Here is a 27,357-nt window from a genome sequence, read left to right as displayed (position 1 = left end):
TTTTGTGGGACGGAGAGAGGTTGCAAGTTAATCAGGCCGTCAATCAAGTCACACACCACAAACGGTGGGATAAAAGTATATTGCTATTATATAAACGAAAAAGAAATATACTCACAGTGAAGAGGTCGGAGGTGGATACCTCTGAAGAGCGTCAACCGAGATGACGGAGGCAGGTTGTCAGGCAACAGCAAGTACTTCGTGCGTAAGACTTTTTATTTCGTGAAATTTGGCGCGTCGAGCGTTAGTGGTACAATTTTGAGGTATACTGGGAGTCGGGCGTATAACGAGCATTTCCCAGACAACCGCCTGGCCGATCGGGCTGAAACTTTGCACGTGTGTAGGGACTTTTACCAAAACGAAACAGAAAATTTTTTAGATCGATCGGAACGCAGGAAGGGGATTAAAACGGGGGTTTTGTGGGACGGAGAGAGGTTGCAAGGTAATCAAGCCGTCAATCAATTCACACACCACAAACGTTAGGTTAGAATAAATCGCTAGTATATAAACCAAAAGAAACAATGTTGCCATTGAGCAACTCGGAAGTGGGTACCTCCAAATTATGTGAGTTGGCGCACACGGACGGGGGGCCCTACGCCGGACGAATCTCCGCCATTCGTCCGGCGTGACGACGTGCCACTCGAAATAACCACCTCGACAGCACTACTTCGTTAACAACAATTTCAAACAGACATCCCCTTTTCCCTCGCGGGTAGCGCAGCGACCTCTTCTGGATTTTGAATGTGATTGCTAGATAATTTTGTCATACCATATTTTTGTTTAAAAAAATTGAGTCGCTATGCCTGCGGTGGGAATAAGAAATAGGTGACTATATTTTGACCATGAAATTTTCTGCTTGGTACGATATTCTTTCTGTTTGAATGTGACAATTATTAGCGCTTTTTCTCAAGGAAAGTCTATATGGTGGATAAAGGAATATTATTTTCTTATTTCCGTTTCTGTGACTTATATGTATAGGTTTTTATACATAACTCTTTATGTCATTTACTCAGGATGTTGCATCCAGCCCTGATTCCAGACCAATGTCTGCAAAAAGGTACAGAAAATCTCGGAAACCCGGAAATGCTCCGTTGACTGAGGAGGTTGAGAGTGAAAAATCTTACAAACACAAGGGCGAGTTAGTACTATGTGATCTTGAGAATCTAGCACCTTCCGAAGCATCAACCGTACTCGCTGAAAATATGCCATTAATGGTGGATAAAGAAAACTTTCATCTTGGTTCCTTACAAGTTGAACCTGTCACAGACGAAAGCAATAATTTCAAAAGAGGTCGACTGAAATCTGCTTTATCGGAAAATGTTGAAAGAGGTGAAAATGAAGTTAATGCAAGATCAAGATCATTGTCTTCTCCAGATGAAAAGACAATGTGGAAACAGAGAGAGGAAAGACCTGTTCTTTTTCTTGGTGCTGATTCAAAGTGATTTTTTCTTCTAGTTATTTTTACTTGTATGTACTGTTGCTTTCAGGACTGTGGACTTGGGGATGGGGGGGAATTTACCATCGAATGTGGGTTAAAAAAAATTTGACTTCAATTCCGGGTAAAGAATAGTCTTGACTCAGATTCCAAAAAAATCAAATTTGAACATGAAAACTTATGCATAAGAAAGCCTTCTGAAATAAAACTGGTAAGGAGGCTCCGTACTTGAGTTTTTTTTTACAGCAATTACAGCTTATTTTATCACCAACGAAAGTCCTAAATCTTGAGTTAAAAACATGCCTAATTTTGACTTCACAAGGCCATGCTTTAAAGTCGCTTGTAAGTTTCTTCAACAGTTCCATCCAGGGAAACAATATTTTATTCTTCAATTTTAATTATTGTAAATTTGTTGTTTTTAATAAGAATCAATACACATATCTGCTTCAGTGTTTTCTATCTGTCATTTGCTTGCAAATTAACTTTAATCGACTTTCGTAAATTATTGGTATTTTGAGTAAAATTTTCCTTCCAAAACACACAAATCAAACTTTGGTCTTTTCTTGATTAGAAAACATTCATTCCGTTAAGTTTTAACATTCTGCTTCCTACATTATCAGTTGCCTAAATCTTATATGGGTAATAGGAATCTTTTTCAGCCCATTTGCAGTATTTTCTTTACCTTTATAGAGTTTGTATATGTGCAAATTAGTTTATGTACGTACTATTATTTTTACCATAGTGCACATAGCATATCACTGCTCGTACTTTTCTATGTCTCTCTGTGTTATATATGCTGATAAATAATGTGAAATGATTATGTAAAATATAATTTAAAATTTTGGACCACGATCACTTTTATCAATTTGTATAATATTGATTAGCTGCACATCTTTTTTATAATTTTTTTACTTAATCTCGTTAGCATCTGTACTCTTTTAAAATCCGCCTTTTGTGTTATACCTAAGCTTGAGGTACAGAATAATTTGAAGAATTCAAAAAGCAGAATTTATTCCTAAATTAAATCGTATTTTTTTTATAAATGAGCTGGCATATTTTTGTGCATTTTTGTCAAGATTTATTTTTCCAATCATGCTCGAATATTATTGCAGTACTAATTTTGAAGCACATAAAATCAAATTTGAAAATATGTTTCGATGCAATCATTGTTAGTTTATTGAATTATTGCCAAATTCATGTTTCATAAAAGTATTTTGTATCCCCATTATCTAATGCGGTGGTTTTCAACTGGGGTCCCACAGCACCCCAGGGTTCCGCCAACACAGCCCAGGTGTTGGCAGTTTTTATTTGAACCCTACAATCAATATACTTGTTTGAACATTAGGTTTCTACTCTGGATAAACTTGCTACAACTTGTAAGTCATTTTGTTTTGCCAATATCAGGTTTGCTTTTAAATATATTTATATTTATGCAATTCAGGCAATAAAAGATAGTTGGATAATAGTACAGGGGTTCTGCGAGCCTCTGGGTTGTTTCATTGGGGTTCCGTGCCACCATAAAAAGTTGAAAACCACTGCTTTAATGTGAATCAATTCATAATCAAATTTACTCCTGTTTTCTCTGATACAAATCATCACCAGATAGGTTTTGCTAAAACCTAGCCCTGATAGTCTTAATGGTTAATTCCCAATAATCTAAATAAATTGATTAGTTGATTAGAATATTAATAACTAATTTCTATAATAAATTTCTTTCGATTATTGTCATTTCATTTCCAAGCTCTTGTGTGATGTATATTCTTACCCTCATTGTTAAATTTAAATAGTTGAACTTTTTTATTTTATTCATGTATCCTAGATTCAACTGCTTTTTTGCTTTTAATTGCATTATGTGTTGTCACTACCTATTTATAATTATAATTGTGGTGCTTGAATAACATGTTGTCACCTTCATTATGATAACATCATTTTTTTTATGTATTTTACTAAGCACTTTTAAACGGAATTCATTATTGTCTCATTTATTATTGTTGTCCACTGTTTTCATCTATGTTCGTGTTCACATACAAATCCTTTCACCTGTGTCCGAAATTATCACTGTTTTTACCATAAAATACTGTTAAGTACTTCATTTATCAGGTCCTAAATTGGTAGGTTTTCAGAGCGATCGCGTTGGGGGAAAGGGGTCAAAACGTGGGTTTTGTGGGACGGAGAGAGGTTGCAAGTTAATCAGGCCGTCAATCAAGTCACACACCACAAACGGTGGGATAAAAGTATATTGCTATTATATAAACGAAAAAGAAATGAACTCATATTGAAGAGGTCGGAGGTGGGTAACTCTGAAGAGCGAGAACCGAGATGACGGAGGCAGGTTGTCAGGCAACAACAAGCACCTCGTGCATAAGGTTTTTTATTTCGTGAAATTTTGCTCGTCGAGCGTTAGTGGTACAATTCTGAAGTATACTGTGAGTCGGGCGTAGAACGAGCATTTCCCAGACAACTGCCGGGCCGATCGGGCTGAAAATTTGCACGGGTGCGGGGATCTTTACCAAAACGACCCAGAAAATTTTTCAGAGCGATCGCGTTTGTGGAAAGGGGTCAAAACGGGCTTTTAGTGGCCCGAATCGGTTATTGGCCAATCAAGCTGTCAGTCAAGGCGTGTTTGAAGCCTCGCCCATTCGGCGATGGTAAATGAAAGTATATACTGTGAGTCGGGCGTAGAACGAGCATTTCCCAGACAACTGGCGGGCCGATCGGGCTGAAACTTTGCACTGGTGCAGGGACCTTTACCAAAACGACCGAGAAAATTTTTCAGAGCGATCACGTTGACTTTCGTAAATTATTGGTATTTTGAGTAAAATTTTCCTTCCAAAACACACAAATCAAACTTTGGTCTTTTCTTGATTAGAAAACATTCATTCCGTTAAGTTTTAACATTCTGCTTCCTACATTATCAGTTGCCTAAATCTTATATGGGTAATAGGAATCTTTTTCAGCCCATTTGCAGTATTTTCTTTACCTTTATAGAGTTTGTATATGTGCAAATTAGTTTATGTACGTACTATTATTTTTACCATAGTGCACATAGCATATCACTGCTCGTACTTTTCTATGTCTCTCTGTGTTATATATGCTGATAAATAATGTGAAATGATTATGTAAAATATAATTTAAAATTTTGGACCACGATCACTTTTATCAATTTGTATAATATTGATTAGCTGCACATCTTTTTTATAATTTTTTTACTTAATCTCGTTAGCATCTGTACTCTTTTAAAATCCGCCTTTTGTGTTATACCTAAGCTTGAGGTACAGAATAATTTGAAGAATTCAAAAAGCAGAATTTATTCCTAAATTAAATCGTATTTTTTTTATAAATGAGCTGGCATATTTTTGTGCATTTTTGTCAAGATTTATTTTTCCAATCATGCTCGAATATTATTGCAGTACTAATTTTGAAGCACATAAAATCAAATTTGAAAATATGTTTCGATGCAATCATTGTTAGTTTATTGAATTATTGCCAAATTCATGTTTCATAAAAGTATTTTGTATCCCCATTATCTAATGCGGTGGTTTTCAACTGGGGTCCCACAGCACCCCAGGGTTCCGCCAACACAGCCCAGGTGTTGGCAGTTTTTATTTGAACCCTACAATCAATATACTTGTTTGAACATTAGGTTTCTACTCTGGATAAACTTGCTACAACTTGTAAGTCATTTTGTTTTGCCAATATCAGGTTTGCTTTTAAATATATTTATATTTATGCAATTCAGGCAATAAAAGATAGTTGGATAATAGTACAGGGGTTCTGCGAGCCTCTGGGTTGTTTCATTGGGGTTCCGTGCCACCATAAAAAGTTGAAAACCACTGCTTTAATGTGAATCAATTCATAATCAAATTTACTCCTGTTTTCTCTGATACAAATCATCACCAGATAGGTTTTGCTAAAACCTAGCCCTGATAGTCTTAATGGTTAATTCCCAATAATCTAAATAAATTGATTAGTTGATTAGAATATTAATAACTAATTTCTATAATAAATTTCTTTCGATTATTGTCATTTCATTTCCAAGCTCTTGTGTGATGTATATTCTTACCCTCATTGTTAAATTTAAATAGTTGAACTTTTTTATTTTATTCATGTATCCTAGATTCAACTGCTTTTTTGCTTTTAATTGCATTATGTGTTGTCACTACCTATTTATAATTATAATTGTGGTGCTTGAATAACATGTTGTCACCTTCATTATGATAACATCATTTTTTTTATGTATTTTACTAAGCACTTTTAAACGGAATTCATTATTGTCTCATTTATTATTGTTGTCCACTGTTTTCATCTATGTTCGTGTTCACATACAAATCCTTTCACCTGTGTCCGAAATTATCACTGTTTTTACCATAAAATACTGTTAAGTACTTCATTTATCAGGTCCTAAATTGGTAGGTTATTCATAACCAATGTCAACCAGTGGCGTGTCAAAATGATTGCCAGATAAGTGTTCATTTTCAAAATGTTTGCCTCATTGAATTACAATTTTACGTCTTCACCCTCTTGAAAAGTGTTCTGACAATTGCCTTGTTTCTTCAGTTTTTGTTTTTTGGCTAATTGGTACACCAGTGTTTTTTTTCTTTTCTTAAATTGCCGTTATAGGTACTTGCCACTATGTTGCTAATTCACCTGTGAAACTTCCACATACACAAATCCCGCATGTTTCAGCATTGTACGTTTTCTTCTGGTTTGTTTTTATCATTTGAATTGTAATCAATTGCTTAAAATTAAGTGTGATGAAAATATATTGCTTGATTTGCTAGTATAATTTTCTTTACAGGATATTTAAACATTCAGCTTAGAAATGGACAAATATTTTCGCTTGACATTCAGTAGAAATTTACTCTTATGATGTTATAGTTAGTTAGTTTATCAGTCAGCTGACTAAAACGCTTTCACCGTACGTCAAAAGCTGATCGAGGTTGTGATAATGGTGATGGTTTAGGCATGGCCGAACGGCATATGAAAATAGCATATATGCAAAAATTGAAACCTGGTGTATCAGATCCTACAGAGATTTCATTCGCAACTAACAATGAAAACGTAGCGTAATGTGCATTATAAATTAGCCGGTATATTTATACGCATCGCTGTTGGTGTCGAAATATACCCGAAACGACTATAGGATTTTCCTGTTGGATGGAGATCAAATAATTCTTTCATAATATGAAGGTGCCCAGTTGTAAGTTTGTGAATATTACATCACCAGATAAAAGCTGAACGTAGCCGGACAGCGATACGAGAGCTTTTCGGTCCCAACAAGTGGCCTTACGATCCTTTTTCGTCCTATCAGAACTACACGTTTTCCTTATGCACATTGTGAATTTTGTCAACTTTTATTTTAACGTTTGGAATTAATGTTGATATGTAAAGCTATGCCGCCCATCGGCGCGGCTCTCTGAGGATCGTGTTAAGCACTGTTCGAGAGGTTGCTGCACTTTTTGCCATCGTAGTACTGGGGTAGGTTGTTCACGTATACGCTGACCGGTTACGTCTCCCTCCCTTATTTTTACCTAAATATTAATGTGGATGTGTGAAAAAATGCCCACCACGACATCTCGCGGCTATTATTTTGCCTAACGCACGACTTTATTATTTAGAATTTGGGTGGTGCTCGTGTTGGTGATTGAGCAGCATCTGGAAGATTCCTCAGGCTAATTTTCAAGTTGAAATTTGGTGAGTTTTTTCTTTTAAATATCTGTTTTCGTTAGTATTAAAACTATTTTTTACTTATTTCATTAACACAGCAGAACCTTATTTTATGTTTTTGGGGTTTAGGCATCACTTCATCAGTCTGTCAGTTGTTTTTTCATACCATAATTTTGCTCTTAAAGTGAAGGGTATTTCAGCGTGGGGCAGCAAACTTTGACTGTTTATCAAATTTTGAATCATACTATTTCATTAATGAACCGCTACCAATAAGACCAATTTTGTTATAGTACTTAAGTTAGGATGGAGTCAAATATAGAAATTGTATCTTACTAGAGACACCGATTATTTATTGAACTGGCCACTTTAAAAAGACCTTGAGCATTTTGGCTAAGACCAAGATTGTCGATTCAGGTAATCTTTACTGCTATACCGTAATCTGGAAGAGCTGGGTATGTTTATGCTAAATCATCGATTTTTTCTCTGTGTTACCTAAGTACCCTTTCTACTAAAAAAACTGCTCAATATAATAGGCTTTCAAATCTATTCCTATTCGATATTTGCAGTGGGAGATACGACATCTAATGAATTGTTGGGCCAATTACCAAAACTACAATGAATAAATCAAATGCCAAATCGAATGAATATCAATTATGACTAGTCTGGAATAAGGTTTTAGATTATAATGTCTCAAAAATGGGGCATATTGTTTCTAAATTACGAAGACAGAGTATTGGTGATGGAGAATTGAATTTGGTATATAATAGTCATGTTAGATAAATTTATTATCAAGATTATATGAAGATCCTCCCCCAAATCTGGGGGGGGGTCTTCGTATGATCAACCCCAACCATATGATCTAGCCGGCGAGTGGGAGATTCGCACTTCATTAGTAGACCTGTTATTTAGTTACTAAATGTAATCTAAAACATATGTTGTCATGAACAAATATTTGATATGAAGAAAATTGGCACATTATAAGGCTTACTTTTATCACTAGAATCTTCAGTCTGAACAAAGATACGAGTCAGATCAGAGTCATTTTTTAGTTTTTCCTAGTTACCCAAAGATACAGTGGCTGTAATTTAGGCTACACAAGTCATGTGTGTTGACTCATTCAATAAAATAGGCTCTGAGGTTTTACTAGTGTAATCTTTGAGAAAATATCCCAAACATCATTGGATTACTTATAAAATTGTAAAAATTCCAATAATGACTTCTACAAGATGATTGCTCAAACTAATTTTTTGAAAAATTGAAAAAATGGAAACAATTCATAAGTTCCCATTCAATCCAAAATATCATTAAAGGTGTAGAGTTGATTCCAAGTATATAGTTGTCGAATAATTCCCATGATGAAGTTAATTTTTATTCCACCAAAAAATTAGCATGCTGTGTAGCTCTTTTCCATCCATGAAGACCACAAATTAAGTTTTTACATATTGTAAGAATAGGAAAAAATTACAATAAAAAGAAAACCAACACCAGACATTAAATGATACGACAGCAACATTATCTGTTAAATCATCAATTCAATATAATATATTAACCCTTTTTTTTATGTTACTACAATATCATTTCTTTGCAAATAAATAACTTTCAGATAATAATGGAAAAGAAAAATATAAAACTTAACTTATACCTTTTGAGCAAGATTTTGTTTTGTGACCTTATGACCTTGGTAAACTCTTAAATTCACCAGTAACATTTAATTTCATCTAGTTTAAAAAAAAACTTGTTTCTTTATATTTATTATTCTTGCTGACATTGCTCATTTTATATCGATATTGGAAATTATATACAGCCGGTATATACGTATATATATACGCTATGTTTTACGCAGAGGACTTACACCTGCTCAATCGACTTTATTAGTAATCCTGACGACATATTTGTAGTTAATAATAACTCAATATAATAATACCAAAACAGTGAAACTTCCAAAATGATACTCCTATGCGACATTGAACCGGCATAACGAAATAACGGTTATTAGTTGATATGTTGTGATGCGGATAAACCTCGACGCAAAATTATAGACATGATCGGCGATGTTTTGCTTTTGTATATCTTTCGTCGCACACACAAAATCCTCACCCTTGAAAGCACCTTTTAAACAGCCCACTCCCGTGTTGACACGGCATTGAATCTGAATAACTCTAATTTTGTAAAGTTGTCTTTAAGCCGCGAACTCATGCGCGATTGTTACAGAATATCAATATTACGATTTCTGAATCGAAATGTCGCTGCAATAGTTCTTCTAGCTGTCTAATAGTTTTCGATAACGTATTAATTAAGTGAATTATTACGTTGTCTGCGAGTCAACTGCCATATTTGGCTTCTTAAAAATGCTTCGTTTTGTCGAGTGATCGAAAGGCCTAGTGTTTTATTGGGAGATAAGGTATGTTTAACTGAATTAAATAAGTTAAAAATTAATGAAGCGCTTTGGGCGAGAAAGATTTCAGATACCGATATCTAGTTACAACGTACCGTAGTTTTATTGTCCTAGTTCATGTTTGAAGCGATAGGTCGGTGTTATCCCGGTCCGACGCTTGTCGCCTATAGGCAAACATTTACGACGATAGTTTTATTTCGCAAACCCAATATCGTCGTTCGACTTTCGAAATTCCACGATACGGAACATCGAATTCTTTTATTTACTCGACGCTCAAAGCGGGGAAGGTGTGGCCTCTTGAAGCTCTTGTAAGCGCATACTCGATCAAAAAGTTAGCAGCCGTTGTTTTTTCCCGTGCAGGGCGCTCTGTTAAAATTGTATAATAAATACTTTTTGTGGCATCGTCTGTCGGTGTATGAGGTCATAGTGAGACGGTGAAAACAAATCCTCAACCAATGGCAAGTTTGGAAGGGAAGTCGCGTAATATGACGCTTGAAATAAACGAGTCCAATTTGTTTCAGAGAAGGAAAGAGTCGCCAAGGGATCCACATGTAAATGGAGAAGGAAGGTGTTTATTTTGTTACTCGCAATTTTGCATTTATTTTGATATGTTTTCTGTCGAGCGATTTGTCTAGGAATATATGACAGGAAATACGTCGATCGTCTTGATTCGGCGCATTCGTGACAATTTATCAATTTATTATTAAAAGGGAGTTTATGATTAGTAATCTATAACACGATTGTATATGTCGATATATTAGGCCGTTATAGCAATAGGCGCCTGGTGATACGTAACGGTCGAATTGTAGCTTGTTTTGATAGGTTTTTCCGTTCCTTGTATGGAGTTCGGGTGTGAATGATATGGCTACAAAGCTGGTTCATGTTTGCGTTCAGGCCTGAAGAACCACCAACGCCAATGTTTAGCCGACGTAAAACAAATTTTTAATTAACTGATATCGTTTTTCGAAATGACAGGCGGTACTCGTGCTACAAGATGTAATATGGATTAGTATGATTGTGTTAATCATGAACATAATATGAAATTTAAAATTAAAATTAGAGAATGATACTTTTAGCATACTTTTGAGAACAAATTGTGTTATATAACTGATTTTTGCGAAGATATAAAGGGAATTCAATGATGCTAGAAACCGATGCTTATTCATAGGGTGTGAATTGGATAGCTGAGGTGTAAAGGAGGGAATAGTAGCTGTTACTTAGAAATGATTCATTTGCCCAGAGACCACTATTGCTTTATTACTGCGATACGTTACTCTTTGACAACATTGTATAAATAACCTGTTATTTATATTGGTCTAATCTAAATCAATTGAAAGATTCAACTATTTGGCAATAGTAAAAGTTTTTTATCAAATTTAACAAACATCTCGATAAGTATCAGCTAATATAAAAATGTTTAGATTTGAACTTTGTCTGGGTATCTTAGTTACAAAAATTTAAACTTATTAAAGTGTTTGTACTGATTAGTAGTTCATGGTATTAATTGTTTTTAAATCTAATTATTGTCATTTGTGACAGTTTTTTCCATAGAGCTGTAAAATGATCCCTCCTGAAAGATGGTCACATTGAGACAGTAACATTGAAGTTTTTTCTTTTTATATATTCCTATTTTGTCTCGAAGCTGTGTACTCTTATTCATTAGCTGTAACACTAATATTGCTAACCATCAATCGGCTTTATCATCTTTCTATAGGCGGAAAAATCTTTTGTTTCATTTATCAGCAAGAAATGTAGTTTTCATAATTGTAATGTTTTCTATTTTTTTCATTTTTTAGCGTGATGATGTCCATACAGCTTGCGAATGCCGTGTGTATTCGTTGTGAAAGAGGATTTTCAGAACAAGAACAAATGGTCAATTCTAATGGTGAAATATATCATGAAGATTGCTTTGTTTGTGCCCAATGTTTCGACAAATTTCCTGAAGGATTATTTTATGAGGTAAAGATTATATAAAAAGCGGTGATGGATAGAAGTACCTAAACTCTTAATCGCGAGTCACAAGTCGTCCGACTCCGAATTCAATCATAAATATCTGATTGGTATAATTTTTAACTCTTCTCTTATTTTATTTTTAGTATGATGGAGTAAAGTATTGTGAACATGATTTTCACATGTTATTTGCACCATGCTGTGGAAAATGTGGTAAGTTCTATTCCACCCAGTTCTTGTAAATCTTATTCACTTTACCATGGTGTACTGCGGAATTCAAACCTTATAAAAAGTTTTTGTGACGTCATAGGTTTTTTTATCTATTTATTTATTTTTTTATTTATAAATTATGGAATCGCAATATTATTCGGATTATTGCCCCTCGCTAATGAACTAAATAACACTTGTAATATTAGTTTATGAGAAGTTTATGACAATTAAAATATCAATGAAGAAGTCACCGATTTGATGGAACTATATAGCAGAAGTCAACATAATATATTTTTAACCTTATAACAACTTGCTTTTGATAGTCATATTACCCATGATTTGTGCTTTCGATTGAGTTTTTACGGGACTAGTTACTTATTCTTCTTTTATGCTTTTGGGTTGATGGATCCCTATGCATATAAAGCAAGGGAGGATCTTGCTGCTCACTAACACAAATAAATTTCTGTAATTTTTCGTGTATCAAGACTTGAATTACTTTGGATAGTAACCCATAATTGTTATTAATAAATTACCATTTAAAATAGTCACATGTTTCGAAATGGATGCCTTTAAACCAGATCTTTTTCATTTAGAGGAATTTATCATCGGAAGAGTAATCAAAGCAATGAACAATAATTGGCATCCTGCATGCTTCACTTGCCAGCTATGTGATGCCACTCTTGCTGATATTGGATTTGTCAAAAATCAGGGCAGAAGTTTATGCAGGCCTTGTCACAACAGAGAAAAGGCATTGGGACTTGGAAAATATGTTTGCCAAAAATGCCAGTAAGTAACACAGCGCCACGTGGTGGTCTACTGGTAAACTGCGAGGGCATTGCATGTAGATGTCCCGTGGTCCATATTTCATTTCACCATCTCACCTATGGTGTGAAGAATTGGAAAGGCAATGCCGAACCGAGTTGTCTATCTACGCAAAATGGTGCCCTTGTCAAATCTTAAAAATGTGCCTTCTTGATTAATTGATATACAATTTTTAACGACTGTTGTTGAATTGAGGAGATACTTGTACATTATTATTTATGTAAAAATACAAGTTTCAATTATTTTGAAACATTTCATGATTAAATTTTTTGCCCCAAAGCATATGATATATATATATTGCAAAAAAAATACGGACAAATTATTCTTGTTACTGCTTATGATGATATCAAAAAAAAAATACTCAGATTTCAAAATTTATATCAACGTGTAACATTATATAGCATTGATCTAAAAATGCAAACAAAATGTGTGGTTTACTTGTCTGTCGAATGACTATCTATTACGCTTCGCAATTGCCACATGACATGGTTAATAATTAAAAGATAATGATCTTGGTTAGCGGTTACATATTAAATGTTGATTTAAATGTGGTGAAATCTCTTGAAAAATTCATTAGGCCGCAGTTTTTATATATCGATAATCTTCTCAATTCTAATTGAAGTCGAATCTAATTAATGAAATTCTTTGGTATGGCTTTGAAAATTAACATTATTAAGTTGATGCTTTGCCACAAAATTTTTATTACTATTAACTATATAGCACAAAAGTAACTATATTATGCAGTATAAGTATCACACATATGGTAACAATGATGAAAAGCTTTTCTATGATTAAAATATTTTATATCACTTTTCTCATTAGAGTTGTACATTACAGTGTTACTTCAAGAATCAGGGCCTTTGGAATGTAATCACATTTTCATAATTATTTTAGGAAGTTGTGCAATGCTGTATATTAGACTATTACGATAATTTTGAACTTAAATATATTTGTTAATATAAATTAAATCATTCTTCAGGGCAATCATTGATGAAGAAGTGTTGCGTTTCAAAGGTGAACCTTATCATCCGTTCCACTTCAATTGTCAACATTGTGGGTAAGTCTCTGTTCATTGTTTCTATATTAAGACATATTTTTTTGTAAGCTCTCAATAATTTTCTCCGCAATGAAATATCTGTACTGTGGAAATTATGAAAGTTTTTTAAAAGTATACATTTCTTAATAAAAGTATACATTTCTTAAGTTGTGTTTTTTTCAGTATACATTTTATAAAATTAAAATAAATGTTATTTCAAGTTTCATTACCGGTCTTTAGATTTTGATATATTTTCCTCTTAAACCTGCTTTAGTCTTCAGTCAGAAAAGGTTGTTTGACAGTATTTTATTGTATTCGATCTGTTTTGAAGAATTCGATAATTTAAGTCATTGGTTACTACAGTTTACTACTAAATACAGGACTTTGTTGATTAAATATAGTTGGTTACATGGAATACCATTTCCCTAAATAAAGAGAGATTTGTCTTCTCAAATTAATTTCCAGACAACGTAACAACTGACTTCACATTTTATTTATATTTCAAATTGTATTGATTAACCTATGTTTGCTCATGGTATGATTTAAACCGTTTTGGCAAAACTTACTGGAATTTCTTAAATTAGAATCTTGTTGTTATTCTTGAACAAATGTGCATCTGAATTGGTAAAATTAGAATATCCTGTAATATACATCCTCGTATCCTATCTTGAAATAAGTAGGATAGTTAACAGTCAATATTATAGCTATGTTATGTGTGTTTCAGATAGGATTGCCTACTTAATGTAGCTTAGTTACGGTATTGAAAATTCAGAAGTCAGGGTTAGTTTTCCTAATAATTAAGACTTAAGAGACAGGCATAGCAGTTACATTTTCCATCAGTAAGTTTTATTTCAACAGCCAATTTTTTCGCGACTCTCAGGAACTTAAATAGACATAAAGCAAATTTTAATAATGCAGGATATATTGAAAAAAAAGTGAAATTGAATGAAAAATGGAAGCGAGCCACAGATAATGAAGAGGCGGGCCACATGTGGGCGTGGGTTTGGGCCACCTTGCACCAGATAGTCGGGACCCCCAGTTTGAGAAGATCTGGTATAATAGGGATAGACAAATGGTTCAATCAATATTGCGAGTTATCATTCTAGCAGTTATATGTAATCTCATTCATTCTTCCAAAGTGTGTGGTCTATCGGACATCTTTGACGTTTTCCTTCTTTTGTAACATAGTGCGTTCATATTTTGAAATTTAAATAAAAATTAAAAATGAGTCATCCTTATTACTATCATTGTGCCATCTTCAAGAAGTAAGTATTATTATATATGAAATAGAATAATAATTTTTGTAGTTATATATTCTTCATTATTTCTCAGGAAAGAGCTCACAGCAGAAGCAAGAGAGTTACGAGGGGAATTATTCTGTCTACCATGTCATGACAAACAAGGGATTCCAATCTGTGGAGCTTGTCGTCGACCCATTGAAGAGAGAGTTGTCAGTGCCATGGGAAAACACTGGTTGGTTTTTAAGAATTATTTATTTGTAGGCTTCATACTAATAAGATTCATTTTCATCAATAATTTCTTATATAATTCTTAAAATGCACGTTGAAGATAATGTACGATATTGTAATTGCTGTTAAATTATCTTCAGACACTATGCAATTAAAGTTGCACTTAATTGCTGGGTGTTACGAGAATTTTGAGTTGCACAAACTGATTACTGATAATTATATTGTGCTTAAAAGTGTGATAATGTTTGCCAAGAAAAGATGTCTATTTTCACTCTTTTTATCAACTTTCAACGTTTTACATCTAATGCAAAGTGAAATATTAGAATACCAATTCTTATGTGTCATTTAATTATTGCAGCTATCATTGTCAGATTATGACTATTATAATTGTGATTATTATGACAATATACACTGACACAAATATGACATTACGGGGTTTATTCATAATGTATATGTCGTATGTATAGAGCTATACCTTTATCGAATGAATCTCCAACCCATATGAAATATAATGCTTTGAATTGGTTTGGTTTAATAGTATTATGTTTAATTGATTTTGTGACATAAATTTCATGGTAATGATTCATATTTTTCATCCACTATTAGGATTTGTGGGAAATTAAAATTAGAGAAAAATAATTCAAAAACAACGAAATTTCTTGCTTGTGTGTCATTTTGTATAAATTTTGTTTTTTCCGTTTTTAATCAAAATCAAATTTGGGTTTATGATGAATTGGATAACAGAAATATATTACTGATAAATAACGAATACCCATAATCTATTGATTATTGCTATTATTTAAGGTTTATTTATGTATATTTTCAATTCATTCTATTCCAGGCATGTGGAGCATTTTGTCTGTGCGCAATGTGAGAAACCATTTCTTGGACAGAAGCATTATGAACGTAATGGATTGGCATATTGTGAAACTCACTTCAATCAATTGTTTGGAGATATCTGCTATCATTGCAATGGTGTTATAGATGGTGATGGTACGTTGACTGATATTTATAAATTTATGGGAATATACCTATACCTGTAATTACTATCGGTAAAAGCAATTTGGCATTGCATATCCCAATTTAGGTGACCGTACATTTGAACCCATGTGTATATCAGCGGGTTCAATCTATATGCGGGTGCTAAAACCCATGGGTTAGGGTTAGTATGGGTTAAAATATCGCAACCAAGATTTTCAGTGCAACTTATGTGGGAGTCAACTCTAAATTAAACTTTTTTAACACAAAACTTATAGTACGACCCAAACGGTGGCTCGACCTATCGGCGAGTATACACGGTATTTATGTGTAGCCATATCACACTGAAATCTTAGTTTAAACAAGCTTCTTTGTTATTTATTATTCGGGTTTTAATAAATTGTGTAAACTTGTAAATGCATGAATGAATACGTTGTTTTACTTTTCTGAAAAAGTTATTCTTATTCAACAGTTGTTGCTGCATTGAACAAATCATGGTGTGTTGATCATTTTCAATGTACGTGCTGCAATACCAAACTAACTCTCAAGTAAGTAAACGATTATTTCATCTTGTAAACAATATTGTTGGGTGTGTCTCCTTGGTATTTTGTTACATATAAAGTTAGACTTCCCAAACTGGGGGCCATGCCCCCAAAGGGGGGGGGGGGGGTGCATACTGAATTTTAGGGGTTGCGGAGAGTACATCAATTTCTAATGTACTTTTTTTATTATTAAAACAAGTGCAAAACATAAATCTCGTGATTTGGAAATGATACATACCATAGAATCAGTGAAGGTATAACAATGCCAACTTTGATTGTAACCCTCGAGAAGCGGCGTTGTGAAACTTCGAACATGGAGTGGGGTTCACGCAAAATTTTAATATATTGGAATGGGGCACCAGCTTAAAAGTTTAGTAAGCCCTCCTATAAAGTACAACTAGTTTTGAAGTTATGCCAAAATTATTAAAGCTATGCTGCTGTCTATAAATGGAGACTGAAAGAAATTGCCGTCCGCTATTGTTAGAGATTGGTTTCAGGCATAAGCAGATGACTCCTTTTTTGTGCTTGTTGGCCTTAACAAATTCTATATTTTGTCCAGGAACAAATTTGTTGAATACGACATGAAACCAGTCTGTAAGAAATGTTATGAAAAATTCCCACTAGAGTTGAAAAAGAGATTGAAGAAGGCCGCTGAAACTGAGAGAAAGTTGTAAATGAAATCAAAATCAATTGAGAAGATTAGATTGCTCAGATGAGCTGCTCACTGCCTGCAAGACAAGCATCAATATCACTTCATTGCATACTACATACTTATATATATATCTATATATTTTAAACAAGTGCTTAGCATGTATGGCAGACTTTTTATAGTTGGAAAATTCGGATAAAGTATTGGAGGAATGTCGATCCACAATTATTTGGGTTGGTATATTCTTGTATAACTATGGCTCATCTGTATCTTTTGGGAGATCAAATATTATGTCTATACAGTACAAGTATTACAGTACAATAAAAAACTAACATTGCATGTCATTCTAAAACTTTTGTATGTTATTGTTCCCTTCTTTACTTTTTGATCATATTATCATAATCTTTTTTGTATATTTTTGCTCGAATAAATGGATGTTGCTAATCTTGTGATATTGAAAATGATTTTATCCGGTGGTACCAGTTTGACCAGTGGTTCTCAAACTTTTTTTCCAAGTAACTAAAAAAAGTAAAACATTGTGACCCAAGGATATGCTCTTCTAATAAACGGCATATAGTACTTCTATGGCCGAAAAAAAATTAAATTATTAATAATACAAAATTTAAACAATCTTTTTACATAACATTTATTTCTTTGTTTCTTATTTCATTATTTCGAAATTCTTATTGGTGTGCCATTAGAAATTTTTGAAATCGTGTACTGTGTAGTCACTACACTGTAGTGGCTTTACCTAAAGCAAAATATATACTTCTGAGTGTTTACGCTGCGATACCTCCCGCATATACAGTTACTATTAAGCAACAGCATATGCAAACATTTTGCTGGGAGGACGATGTCAATATTAATGGTGTTGGGATGTGAGATAAAAAAGTAGCCTCGTTGAGTCTACATATCTTTGAACCTTAGTTGAATAAAGTACTGGATTTTTAGGTTTCAACCCGCTCAAGTGCTGTTTTCCTAAATCTAAGTAATCTTATATCTTTCTTTCCAGTTAAAAACTATTCCTAGGTCACAAGTTAATGCTATTTCGAATTGCCACTTTTAGTGGGAAGTGGAATGAATAAAAAATCACCATTGAAGCTCAAAATTCCATCTTGCCTTGTACTAAAATTAGAAATTATATTTGCAGATTATAGATTTTGTAATACATTACCAGTCGACGCATTTCGCTATTTCAAAGATTCAAAATTATCTCAAGTCAATGAGTAAGAGACACTTTGTCTGATTGAATCCAGTGACTCTCAGTATTTGAAAAAAGTGTCCTGCAACACTGCTCAAGTGCTCTATACATTTCAGTAATTGCTGTTGCCCCAAAAATGATCACAGTTTATTATTTCAAATTACAAGCACCCAGTTTACTTCTTTATCAAACTTCTGATTTAGCTTCCCTACTCCCCTCAAAACAGTTAGATGCAGGCATCATTATTTTTTAAAAAACTTCATATTTCAAAATTTATATTTCTATTTATAACAAGTATATTCAAAAAAAAGGAGAGAACTTTGGTTGATCTAAAGCTACGACCACAACTGTAGGATTCCGTCTGATCCACCAGTCAAAAGAAATTGTCCAGTGCGATCAAATGAAACTGTCTGTACGGCATCTTGATGTCCAGATATATAGTTAAATTCATTGTCTGACATGTCAATCATCTTAACTGTACCATCATTACTTGCAACAGCTAATATTTTGCCTGAATAATAATAAATTAATTTAGTAAATGTTGATTACAATACTAAATTGTAGGTAACAAAAGTAAAATTATGTATAAGAGTAATTCCCCAAAATGTGCAATAAATATATTGCTCCATTGCTTTCTGAATAAAAAAATATAATCCAAGATTGGGATTATCATATTCAATCAAGAGGAGAGAAGTGATCATAGCACAGAATATTTGCATTGCCCCTTGTTTGGCCACCAATCAAATATGGCAATAACTAACTAGTTAACGATAAAAGTGCATGGAGATGTTGCCAGAAATCCTAAGCACATAAGCATTCTACACAAAATCCCATAATGCGTACTCTCAACATGTTAACGGAGATAGGATAGGATTTACATATTTATTCCGGGGGAGACAAAAGACGACTAAATCATATGGCGAACCACGCCCTCTCGTCTGGTTACCAGTTCATGTCGTGTATGGGAATATGGTAGTTAGCCAGTTAATTGTTTTTCGGAAACATGTACTTGATGGTGGAGGAAGCCGTAACTGACCAGCGTTTACGTCCAGCAATAATCTCACACATACCCATCCCCGCAAGGGATTCGCCCCTGCAAATTAATTAATCAGAGGTGTGGCGGCGAGCGTATTCTAACGCTCAGCATGGTGCCCCACACAGTCGATCTGATATTGTCTCATTCGATCTTCCCGCGGATTTGAAATGATACATAGATTCCAAACCTTACGTTTGATCCATTCAAGCGACAAACTCAAAAATAATTTTGACAAAATCAAACTGGATTCATTACTTACCAGTGGGGTCAAATGCAAGTTTGTTAGCAGGATGAGGTCCAACATTTATTGTTGCTCTCGGAGAAATCTCTCTTGTGTCCCATAATTTGACAATTCCATAACTATCACATGATGCAATGGTGTTGCCCTACAAATACATAAACTTTGTGTCATGAATCTAATTGATTAGCGGGAGGATGTTCCATACTTATTGAAGATGATTAGGCTTATATAGGAAATATGTGATCATTTGTCTCAAAATGTAACAGCATTTGTATAAAGAAAAAAATATAAAAACATGGACATGTTTCATGTACAAGTATGCACACACTGAAATATTTACATGAAATATATACATATCAATAAATTAGGTATATCAGATTTATGTTATTCAAATAAATAGTAATTCTAATGAAAATAAAAGGAGTATGGACAACCTAGTTATACAAACCTTGAGATTGAAGATTGCGTGGTTTACAGAATGCATGTGTCCATAAAATGTTTGAGCACAAATTCCCTGTAAAATAAATAAAATGGTAAAGACATTTCAACCATTAATAAATTATTGTAATTATATTTAAAATAACAGAAACTTGGGTTCATAAGATCAATTTATTGTAGAAAAAAGCATAATTATCTTCAGTTGAATTCACAATACGAACTACATTCAAAAACCAGGGCAAGATTCAAAATTGAGACCAATATTTACCGTCCTTGCATCCCATAATGATAATGTTTTATCAGCAGAGGAAGTTAATAAAGTATTTGAATAATGTAAGAACATAATACTGTTCACTGAATCAGTATGTCCTCGCAAAGTCGACCGACATCTTTCACTGAAAATAAAGTAAAAAATAAATAAGCACCGAATTTCCGTTCAAGTACAACAGCATATTTGACTAGAATTTTTGATCAACTACCGAATCGTTTGAGTATCGAGACATTTGACTACCGAGGTATCACAGTATTAGGAAGATGTCTTACCTGTTCACATCCCATATCTTAGAAGTACTATCCATTGAACATGAAGCAATAAAATCACCACACGAATGCCACGTTACTCCCCAAACAGCATGAGTGTGTTCACTCAATGTTAAAACACAAGATGCTTGAGCAAAATCCCACACTTTTACAGTTGTGTCTCCTCCTCCGGTCACCAGTTGTTTTCCCCTAGGTGAAAAAATGAAAATTTTCGAAGCAAATTTGCAATTACAGTCTGGGTTTGTGAAAGTGCTGAAACAGTGGTTCTCAACCTCTCTTCTTTCGTGGCCCATTTTCGTTGCAAAAAAATTCTATGGCCCATTGAATTTTTTCAGCAAGAGATATAATACAAGAAAAGTAAAAAACTACACCTATTGACTAAACATTAAACCTAACCAAGTTGGCATTGCAGTTTGAAGATTTTAGATTCATGCTCCTGGCCCACCTCATCATATCATTAATAGTGGAAGGTGATTCCGAACTAGTAATATTTCAGTCCTTGCAAACAAGTTTTGTATCTTGTCTGCTTGTACAAGGCATTGTTCAGAGTAAAATACATGTTAAGGCACAGCACACAATGAAATGAAAGATCCTGATCCTATAAAGCAGGGATACTCAAACTGGCAGACCGCGGTCCGAGTCAGGATAAATCGAGTATTTCATTTGGACCTCACCAGATTTTTTATTTTTGTGCATTGGTACCATTGACTGTCGATATGTGAAGGTTTATTAATATTAAATGACTTTTATAGTTTTGAAGGTTATTTTATCATTTACTTATATTTGCACTTAACTATATATGGAAAGAAATGTAACACAATAATAAACGATGAGAATAGCGCTATCTCGATTTGCGAATAATCCCTAGAGAGCTGAGAAACTGCGCGTTCAAGGTAATTTTGGTGAAAATAGTTGAGTATTTTATAAGTTACCAATTTCATTTATTACTTACTCTGGATGAAAATCACAATCAGCAATCCAGTCTGTATGTCCATCGCCTGTCATGATGATCTCACCATCTGGTAATGACCACATTTTCCATAACCTATCATCAGAAGTTGTCACAGCAACTTGTTTTCGAGGATGAATACGGACACTAAATTGAACATTCGATAATACTTAGTTAGATTGGTTCTTAGAAGCCCAGTCTTGAACCAAGCTCTTTAAATTTCAAACATGTGTTTGATCGATGATTGTCTGATCGTTTGTCAAATTTGAGAAAAAATGTTTTTTCTCAATTTTTGTTTCATTTGACAAAATTAAAATCTTCCTGATCCTAAAAAATATACCTCTCATTTAACTACTTATAAGTGATATTCAAACTACATTAACAATGATCTCATATTTCAGCTCTCACGCTGCAACTAATAAAAAGTTCCTATGATTTTGAAAGGCAGATTTTGAAATAATTCTCCCAGTTTAACAAATATTCTATCCAATTTGCAACTCAAGTGAAGTAGTTGGCTCAAGTTATAAAATCTTTAACCTGAGACACCAACATAGATAGGTACCAACTACCAAGCGCTATTCATAAGAACATATGAATATACAGAGGAAGTAACATGTTGATATACTTTTACCTGCTGACGGCCAAATCATGAGCTTTTATTGTACTTGTTAGTTTCAATCCACCAGCCCTTGTGAGGTGAGTAGGAACCGGATAAGCGAGAGATAATAGTGGATTCACGCAATCATCATGTGGAAATTCACTGTCCTAGGAAATTGAAAATATAGACAAATTAGAAATCAGACATATAGTCGCAGAAGATGAATAAATGATAATTTGAGATAAAATGTCAAATCATTTACATGCTGTAAAGGTAAGTATCGCAAATTATAATGCTGCGAATATCTTGTACTTATCAAGTTGTAGTTAAAATACAAATCAAACAAAATAAACATAAATATTAAACAAACACATATTTACCAATAATAAGGATCACAATTCAAAATCACTAAAATTTTAAAATATTTTACTTTATAGTGAGTGTCTTTCACAGATTGTGCTGATTCTTCCGGAGGTGTTTGGAATTTTACAGCTTCCTTTTCCATTCTAGATTCTCTCAAAGCTCGTTGAGTTGGACCCTCAGGTTTATGCATACGTTCTGCTCTGTAACCAATAACTGATGGTATAGGTTCGTCTTTGCCACTTTCAAGGTTTCTCAATGTTGCTTGCAGACCAGTAGCCTGAGTAAAATAAATCAATGGAGTTGAAATTAAACATGTCACAAAAATAAAATGCCAATATCCAAAGTAAAATAAAGATCTGAGAGCGGGGAAATTTCACACCTGACACCAAACTGAGAGCCATTCGAAAAAACAACTCTGCCTAATATTTCGGGACCAATTCGAGGTTGAGGAAAATTTAGAGGAACTCCAAAAGGACCAAATTTTGGTAACAAAAACTTTTGAGACAACATGTCTTCTTCGATAGTCAGTTGAGAATACTTCGACAATAAGATGCTTTTTTGAGATTTTATCATAAATTTTGTCTTCAATAATTACCACTAAAAATCTGAAGATAGAAACATGCCAAACTGTGACATCACATCCCTGGTAAATTATGTACAATTTATAGACACAAACATTGTCGTGTGTTTGCTTTCTACCAATTTCCCTTCTTTCAATACTTATGAGCATGGTTCCCATATTCTAGCATGACTACTGGTATTTTTAAATTTGCTCTTCAAAATATTGTCACCTGTCCAACAACCCTGTCTCTTTCCAATCGCGTCAACATTTTTTCCTTCATGGCTAGTTCGTATTTATGTTTTAGTTGTCGAAGTGTAGGTTCATACGATTTATAGTGACTCTTAAGTCTAAATAGAAAAACAATTCAAAATCTACTAAAACTTTCTTATTCACCGTAAGAGTTACCCAAAGTAAATAATATTAAAGTGGACATAAACCCTGTACAATATCTAACAAATGGTATTGCATCGACATTTTTTTATCATGCTCCTTTACATTCATATTCATGTTTATAGTTTCATTGTAAATTCTCTGTATAACACATTCGTAATTAATTCCACTCCAACTTCTATTTGGAACATCATGGGTTCAAAAAGTATGTATGTTTATATATATATTATCATCGAACAATTTTGAACTTGTCTAGGGCAGTGGGTCCCAACTTTTTTTGATACATCCTTCTCTTTACATGCGTAAAAAAATCTGTCTTTGTTTGTTGAGCAGTATTTAATGGGTCATTAGCAAGTGATATGTGCAATACACACACTGGCTTTTATATAAATTAAATGATTTATATTTTTTGCACAAATTTATATTACAATAATATGACATAAGTACCGGTAAGAATTTTTAGTGATACAACACCTAAAAAATGAAATTTTTCCCTCCAAAACAATAAAAATACCAAAATACCGCTCTGGTCAGCAACGCTCGCCTAAATTATTATTAATCAATGATATAAAAGGATAATGAGAATGAACAAAATATTCAAATACATAGAAATCAATATTAAACCTTTTATATTTCATATTAATATAAATTAGTACCTTTTCATGTCTTCGATAAGTCTGTTTTTCTCTTGGACAACTCTTCTGTGATGCATTCTATGATAATCTCTTTCTTTTTGCATTTTGATAAATGCTTCTCTTGCTTTACTGTTACAACGATACAGCATATAAATAATAAACTAAGATGAAATCTTTGTAAAGTGCAATAAAATACAGCAAAACTAGTTATAAAGTTCTGTACCTTCCTGCTGATCTAAATTTATCAACTTCTTTCTTTAGTCTTTTGACTTCATCGTTTAGAAATTGGTTTCTGACAATAAAAGGAAATTACATGAGCAACAGATGATGGAATTATTATTTTTATTTCCTCCATGTTGTTGTGGTTCATATGCTTTTTTGGATACAACACTGCGGGTGTTCAAAAGTTAGTTCGAAGTTTTATGCTTTTTTGATATTGGCTTGAGAAGTCAGAGATTTATTATTGCATTTATATGTATTTAATAACATTAGTCATGAACACTGGTTAGCAACAATGAACTATGTTAGCAACAAAAGTTACAATTTCGAGATTAGATCCATGCCCACAAGGAATTAAGGGTAATATTTAGGATATGCGGCTATTCAACCTAATGGTTAGTTGTGTAAAGTCTTGTTCAAAAAATGAATCCATATCAATACATGAAAGAAGTGAACTGTCACTCGATCAGCAAACTGAAAAAAAAATAAATGTTTGAAATATAAATTTCGTAATTACCTTGCATACGCATCAGGGACCACACCAATATCTTCATCACCCAATAAGCCTTTCTGTTGTAACTCATACCTAAAAAAATTGATACTTGGTTTTGGAAAAATTACTTGAAAACATTGAGTAATGAGTAGTAAAGTAAGCAGTCAATTAGATCTCTATCAACCAAGAGTTTAATATAAAATAAGATATGGATATTTTTGAAAATGACGAAACATTAATTTAACAGGTACAGATATTTGGAATAACAACGTGAAGACGTATGTCTTGCTCTTTAATAATAATTTAGTAATTTCTCATTCAAATACTTATTTGAACAAAAAAATTCATTATGATAGAAGTTTCAAATAACTATTACCAGGTCGAGATTTACAACAAATTACATAAAATGAACAGGAACATTAGTAAGAGTGTGTTTTGTGATTGTCATGACTGTGCAAAATTCCCATTTACTCAAATTTGAGTATAAATAATTACCACTCTGTTTGAAAACATTCTAATGTTCTGTTTAATCCCATTTTAAGAAAAAAATTTCGAACAAAATCATCAATAACTTCTGGTCGTTGAGTCACTGTTGCTTCACGAGATGATGTTATTTCACCCTGTTCAAATGAAAAGTTATATTGCATAATTAATTTACAATATATATTTTTGCATGTAATGAAACATTTACCTTCCATTGGTAGAGAATAGTTGTGGTCATATATTGATTGTATTTTAAAAAACTGGAATTTGAAATCAAAATTGTTTGGAAGCTGGAAACGAATTTTTAAAAATCTTGAGATTTAATTTTTTTACTTGTCAGATTTGACTTCTGCAATCAGAGTCAAAATTTACAAAATGAACTAAGATGTCACGAAGAGAGTAGTTTTTGGGGATGAATTTATATATAATTCAAAGTGGGGACCTGGATTCAAAAATTTTTAGGAAACTGGAGTCAATCAAAACTTGTATCCTAATATGGCTACGTTGTGTCAATACTCGAAATTCAACAATTTACCACATAATGTGCATCCTGCTTAATGCATGATATTGAGAAAAATTTCTGAAATATATACCGTAATTTTGTGTTCAAAAGTGAATGTATCAAATACATAATATTAAGTTTGAAAAACTCAACTGAAGAATTATTCATAACATACTCCTGCTAAAAGCTTATTCTGTCTTGCTTCTTCTATTGCATAAACTGCATCATTTAAATCTTCTAAAAAATCAACAGTACTAGCTTCGTCTTCAACTGGAACCTGACAAATTGAAAATACATACCAATTAGTTGAAAAAAAAACATCTTGTCAAAAGGCATATAGTGTCAAAATCATGTGAGTATTTAAGTTTAGAAGGCAATACTTAAATTTCAATGTCATACTTTTACAAAGAAACAAATTTTATATTTATTGTTTCATGGAAATGCAAGAAAAAGTTGATACTATATTTTCGATATATTGATTAATAATATCATATCAATAACAATATTGAGACAGATAAACATTTTTAATGGCTTTCCTGAAATTGTATTACTACATTTTTGAAATACTGTATTGTGCTGTGTTGAATCTATGTTAAAAGTGTTCATGAAAGCTTTTATTGGTCATGGAAAATGAATAATTTATTTATTAAATGAAAAATGTTTCATGATGTGATTCATCAATATAAAATTTGCTTCCTAAAAAATCACAAACCCTGTTACTCATCTATTCAGTGCCATATTTTGTTTGATAATTTTAAAAGCACGGCAAAATCAATTCCCAAAACTAACCTCTTCATATTGGAAGTCATCATCTGAATCATTCGGTATTGAAACCTCTGTTGATAAAAACAAAAAACGATATTCATTTCAGCATTCATATTAAAGATGACACAAAAAGCAATAATGCCAATTATATAGGCTATGTTGAAAAAATCCGTGTGCGTTTCTCTTCTAGTCATTGATAATATTTATAATTTTATGTTATGGAATTATTTTAGCAATTTCATAAAATAATGTGAATAGCTTATATTTCATGATAAGCGACAGTTTATTTCCTGATGTCAGCATATTTAGTTCCAAATGAAATGCACTAAGATACTACTGTACTATAATTTCAGAATTTACCGCTCACCGAAATACTGGTACCATTCAAGTCAAGTCTATTCAATGCAATTAAGTTGACTTACCTTCCAGATAAAAGGGCCCTTCTTCTGCTTCCGATGTCATAATTTTTTGACAATGTAAAAATCAAAATAAAAAGTATTTTGTGTTTATACTATCCTACAACTTAACTCAAAAAAGGCGACAGCAAAACAAAATCTGGCACGAAAGCAGCACAATAATTCCTGAATGTGGCATAATGTTACTATGGATATGCGCAACCATGCGTATACAATTCAATAAAATTTGAATTCTCCAAATTACATTACTTATGTGTTTGATAAATATTACAGAAAATATATAGTAATTAAAAATATACAGAACAGTAATTAAAATAATAATAAATTTTCAACAACCTTCTGCCCTGAACGGATTTGTTCCTGTCGCTTTTCGTCT

At 33.1% G+C, this 27,357-nt stretch overlaps 3 protein-coding genes across 6 annotated transcripts in view; 2 read left to right on the top strand and 1 right to left on the bottom strand.

Moving 5' to 3' along the window:
* Positions 1-3,544, top strand: part of LOC120327905 (uncharacterized) — a 28,400-nt gene extending 24,856 nt beyond the window's left edge. For both annotated transcript variants that reach the window (XM_039394269.2, XM_039394270.2), the window contains exon 7: positions 1,011-3,544. In XM_039394269.2, coding sequence (XP_039250203.2) covers positions 1,011-1,439 — 429 coding nt within the window. In that variant the 3' untranslated portion in view covers positions 1,440-3,544. The remainder of the gene's footprint in view (positions 1-1,010) is intronic.
* A 3,488-nt stretch (positions 3,545-7,032) lies between these two features.
* On the top strand, positions 7,033-17,599 carry LOC120327767 (LIM and senescent cell antigen-like-containing domain protein 1). 3 transcript variants are annotated; one of them, XM_039394125.2, is made up of 9 exons: positions 7,033-7,126; positions 11,291-11,453; positions 11,591-11,657; positions 12,248-12,440; positions 13,456-13,533; positions 14,845-14,985; positions 15,823-15,974; positions 16,432-16,507; positions 17,061-17,599. In XM_039394125.2, the coding sequence occupies exons 2-9, from the start codon at positions 11,295-11,297 to the stop codon at positions 17,173-17,175; spliced, it is 981 nt and encodes a 326-aa protein (XP_039250059.1). In that variant the 5' UTR covers positions 7,033-7,126; positions 11,291-11,294; the 3' UTR covers positions 17,176-17,599. The 3 variants fall into 3 exon arrangements, with proteins under 3 accessions (XP_039250059.1, XP_039250061.1, XP_039250060.2); XM_039394127.2 differs by lacking the exon at positions 7,033-7,126 and adding an exon at positions 7,345-7,513; XM_039394126.2 differs by lacking the exon at positions 7,033-7,126 and adding an exon at positions 9,656-10,062.
* Positions 17,600-18,609: 1,010 nt separating this feature from the next.
* On the bottom strand, positions 18,610-27,158 carry LOC120327768 (sperm-associated antigen 16 protein-like). The gene is made up of 16 exons (XM_078114378.1): positions 26,988-27,158; positions 26,590-26,636; positions 25,976-26,077; positions 25,311-25,435; positions 24,840-24,908; positions 24,327-24,395; positions 24,125-24,232; positions 23,308-23,425; positions 22,584-22,793; positions 22,187-22,320; positions 21,559-21,702; positions 20,610-20,795; positions 20,335-20,461; positions 20,077-20,142; positions 19,647-19,773; positions 18,610-18,862 (listed from the first exon to the last, which is right to left on the bottom strand). The coding sequence occupies exons 1-16, from the start codon at positions 27,025-27,027 to the stop codon at positions 18,687-18,689; spliced, it is 1,848 nt and encodes a 615-aa protein (XP_077970504.1). The 5' UTR covers positions 27,028-27,158; the 3' UTR covers positions 18,610-18,686.
* Between the last annotated feature and the right edge of the window lie 199 nt (positions 27,159-27,357).

This window comes from Styela clava, chromosome 7 (genome assembly GCF_964204865.1).
Source record: "Styela clava chromosome 7, kaStyClav1.hap1.2, whole genome shotgun sequence".
Lineage (NCBI taxonomy): Eukaryota > Metazoa > Chordata > Ascidiacea > Stolidobranchia > Styelidae > Styela > Styela clava.
This window is presented reverse-complemented; position numbering and strand designations above follow the sequence as displayed.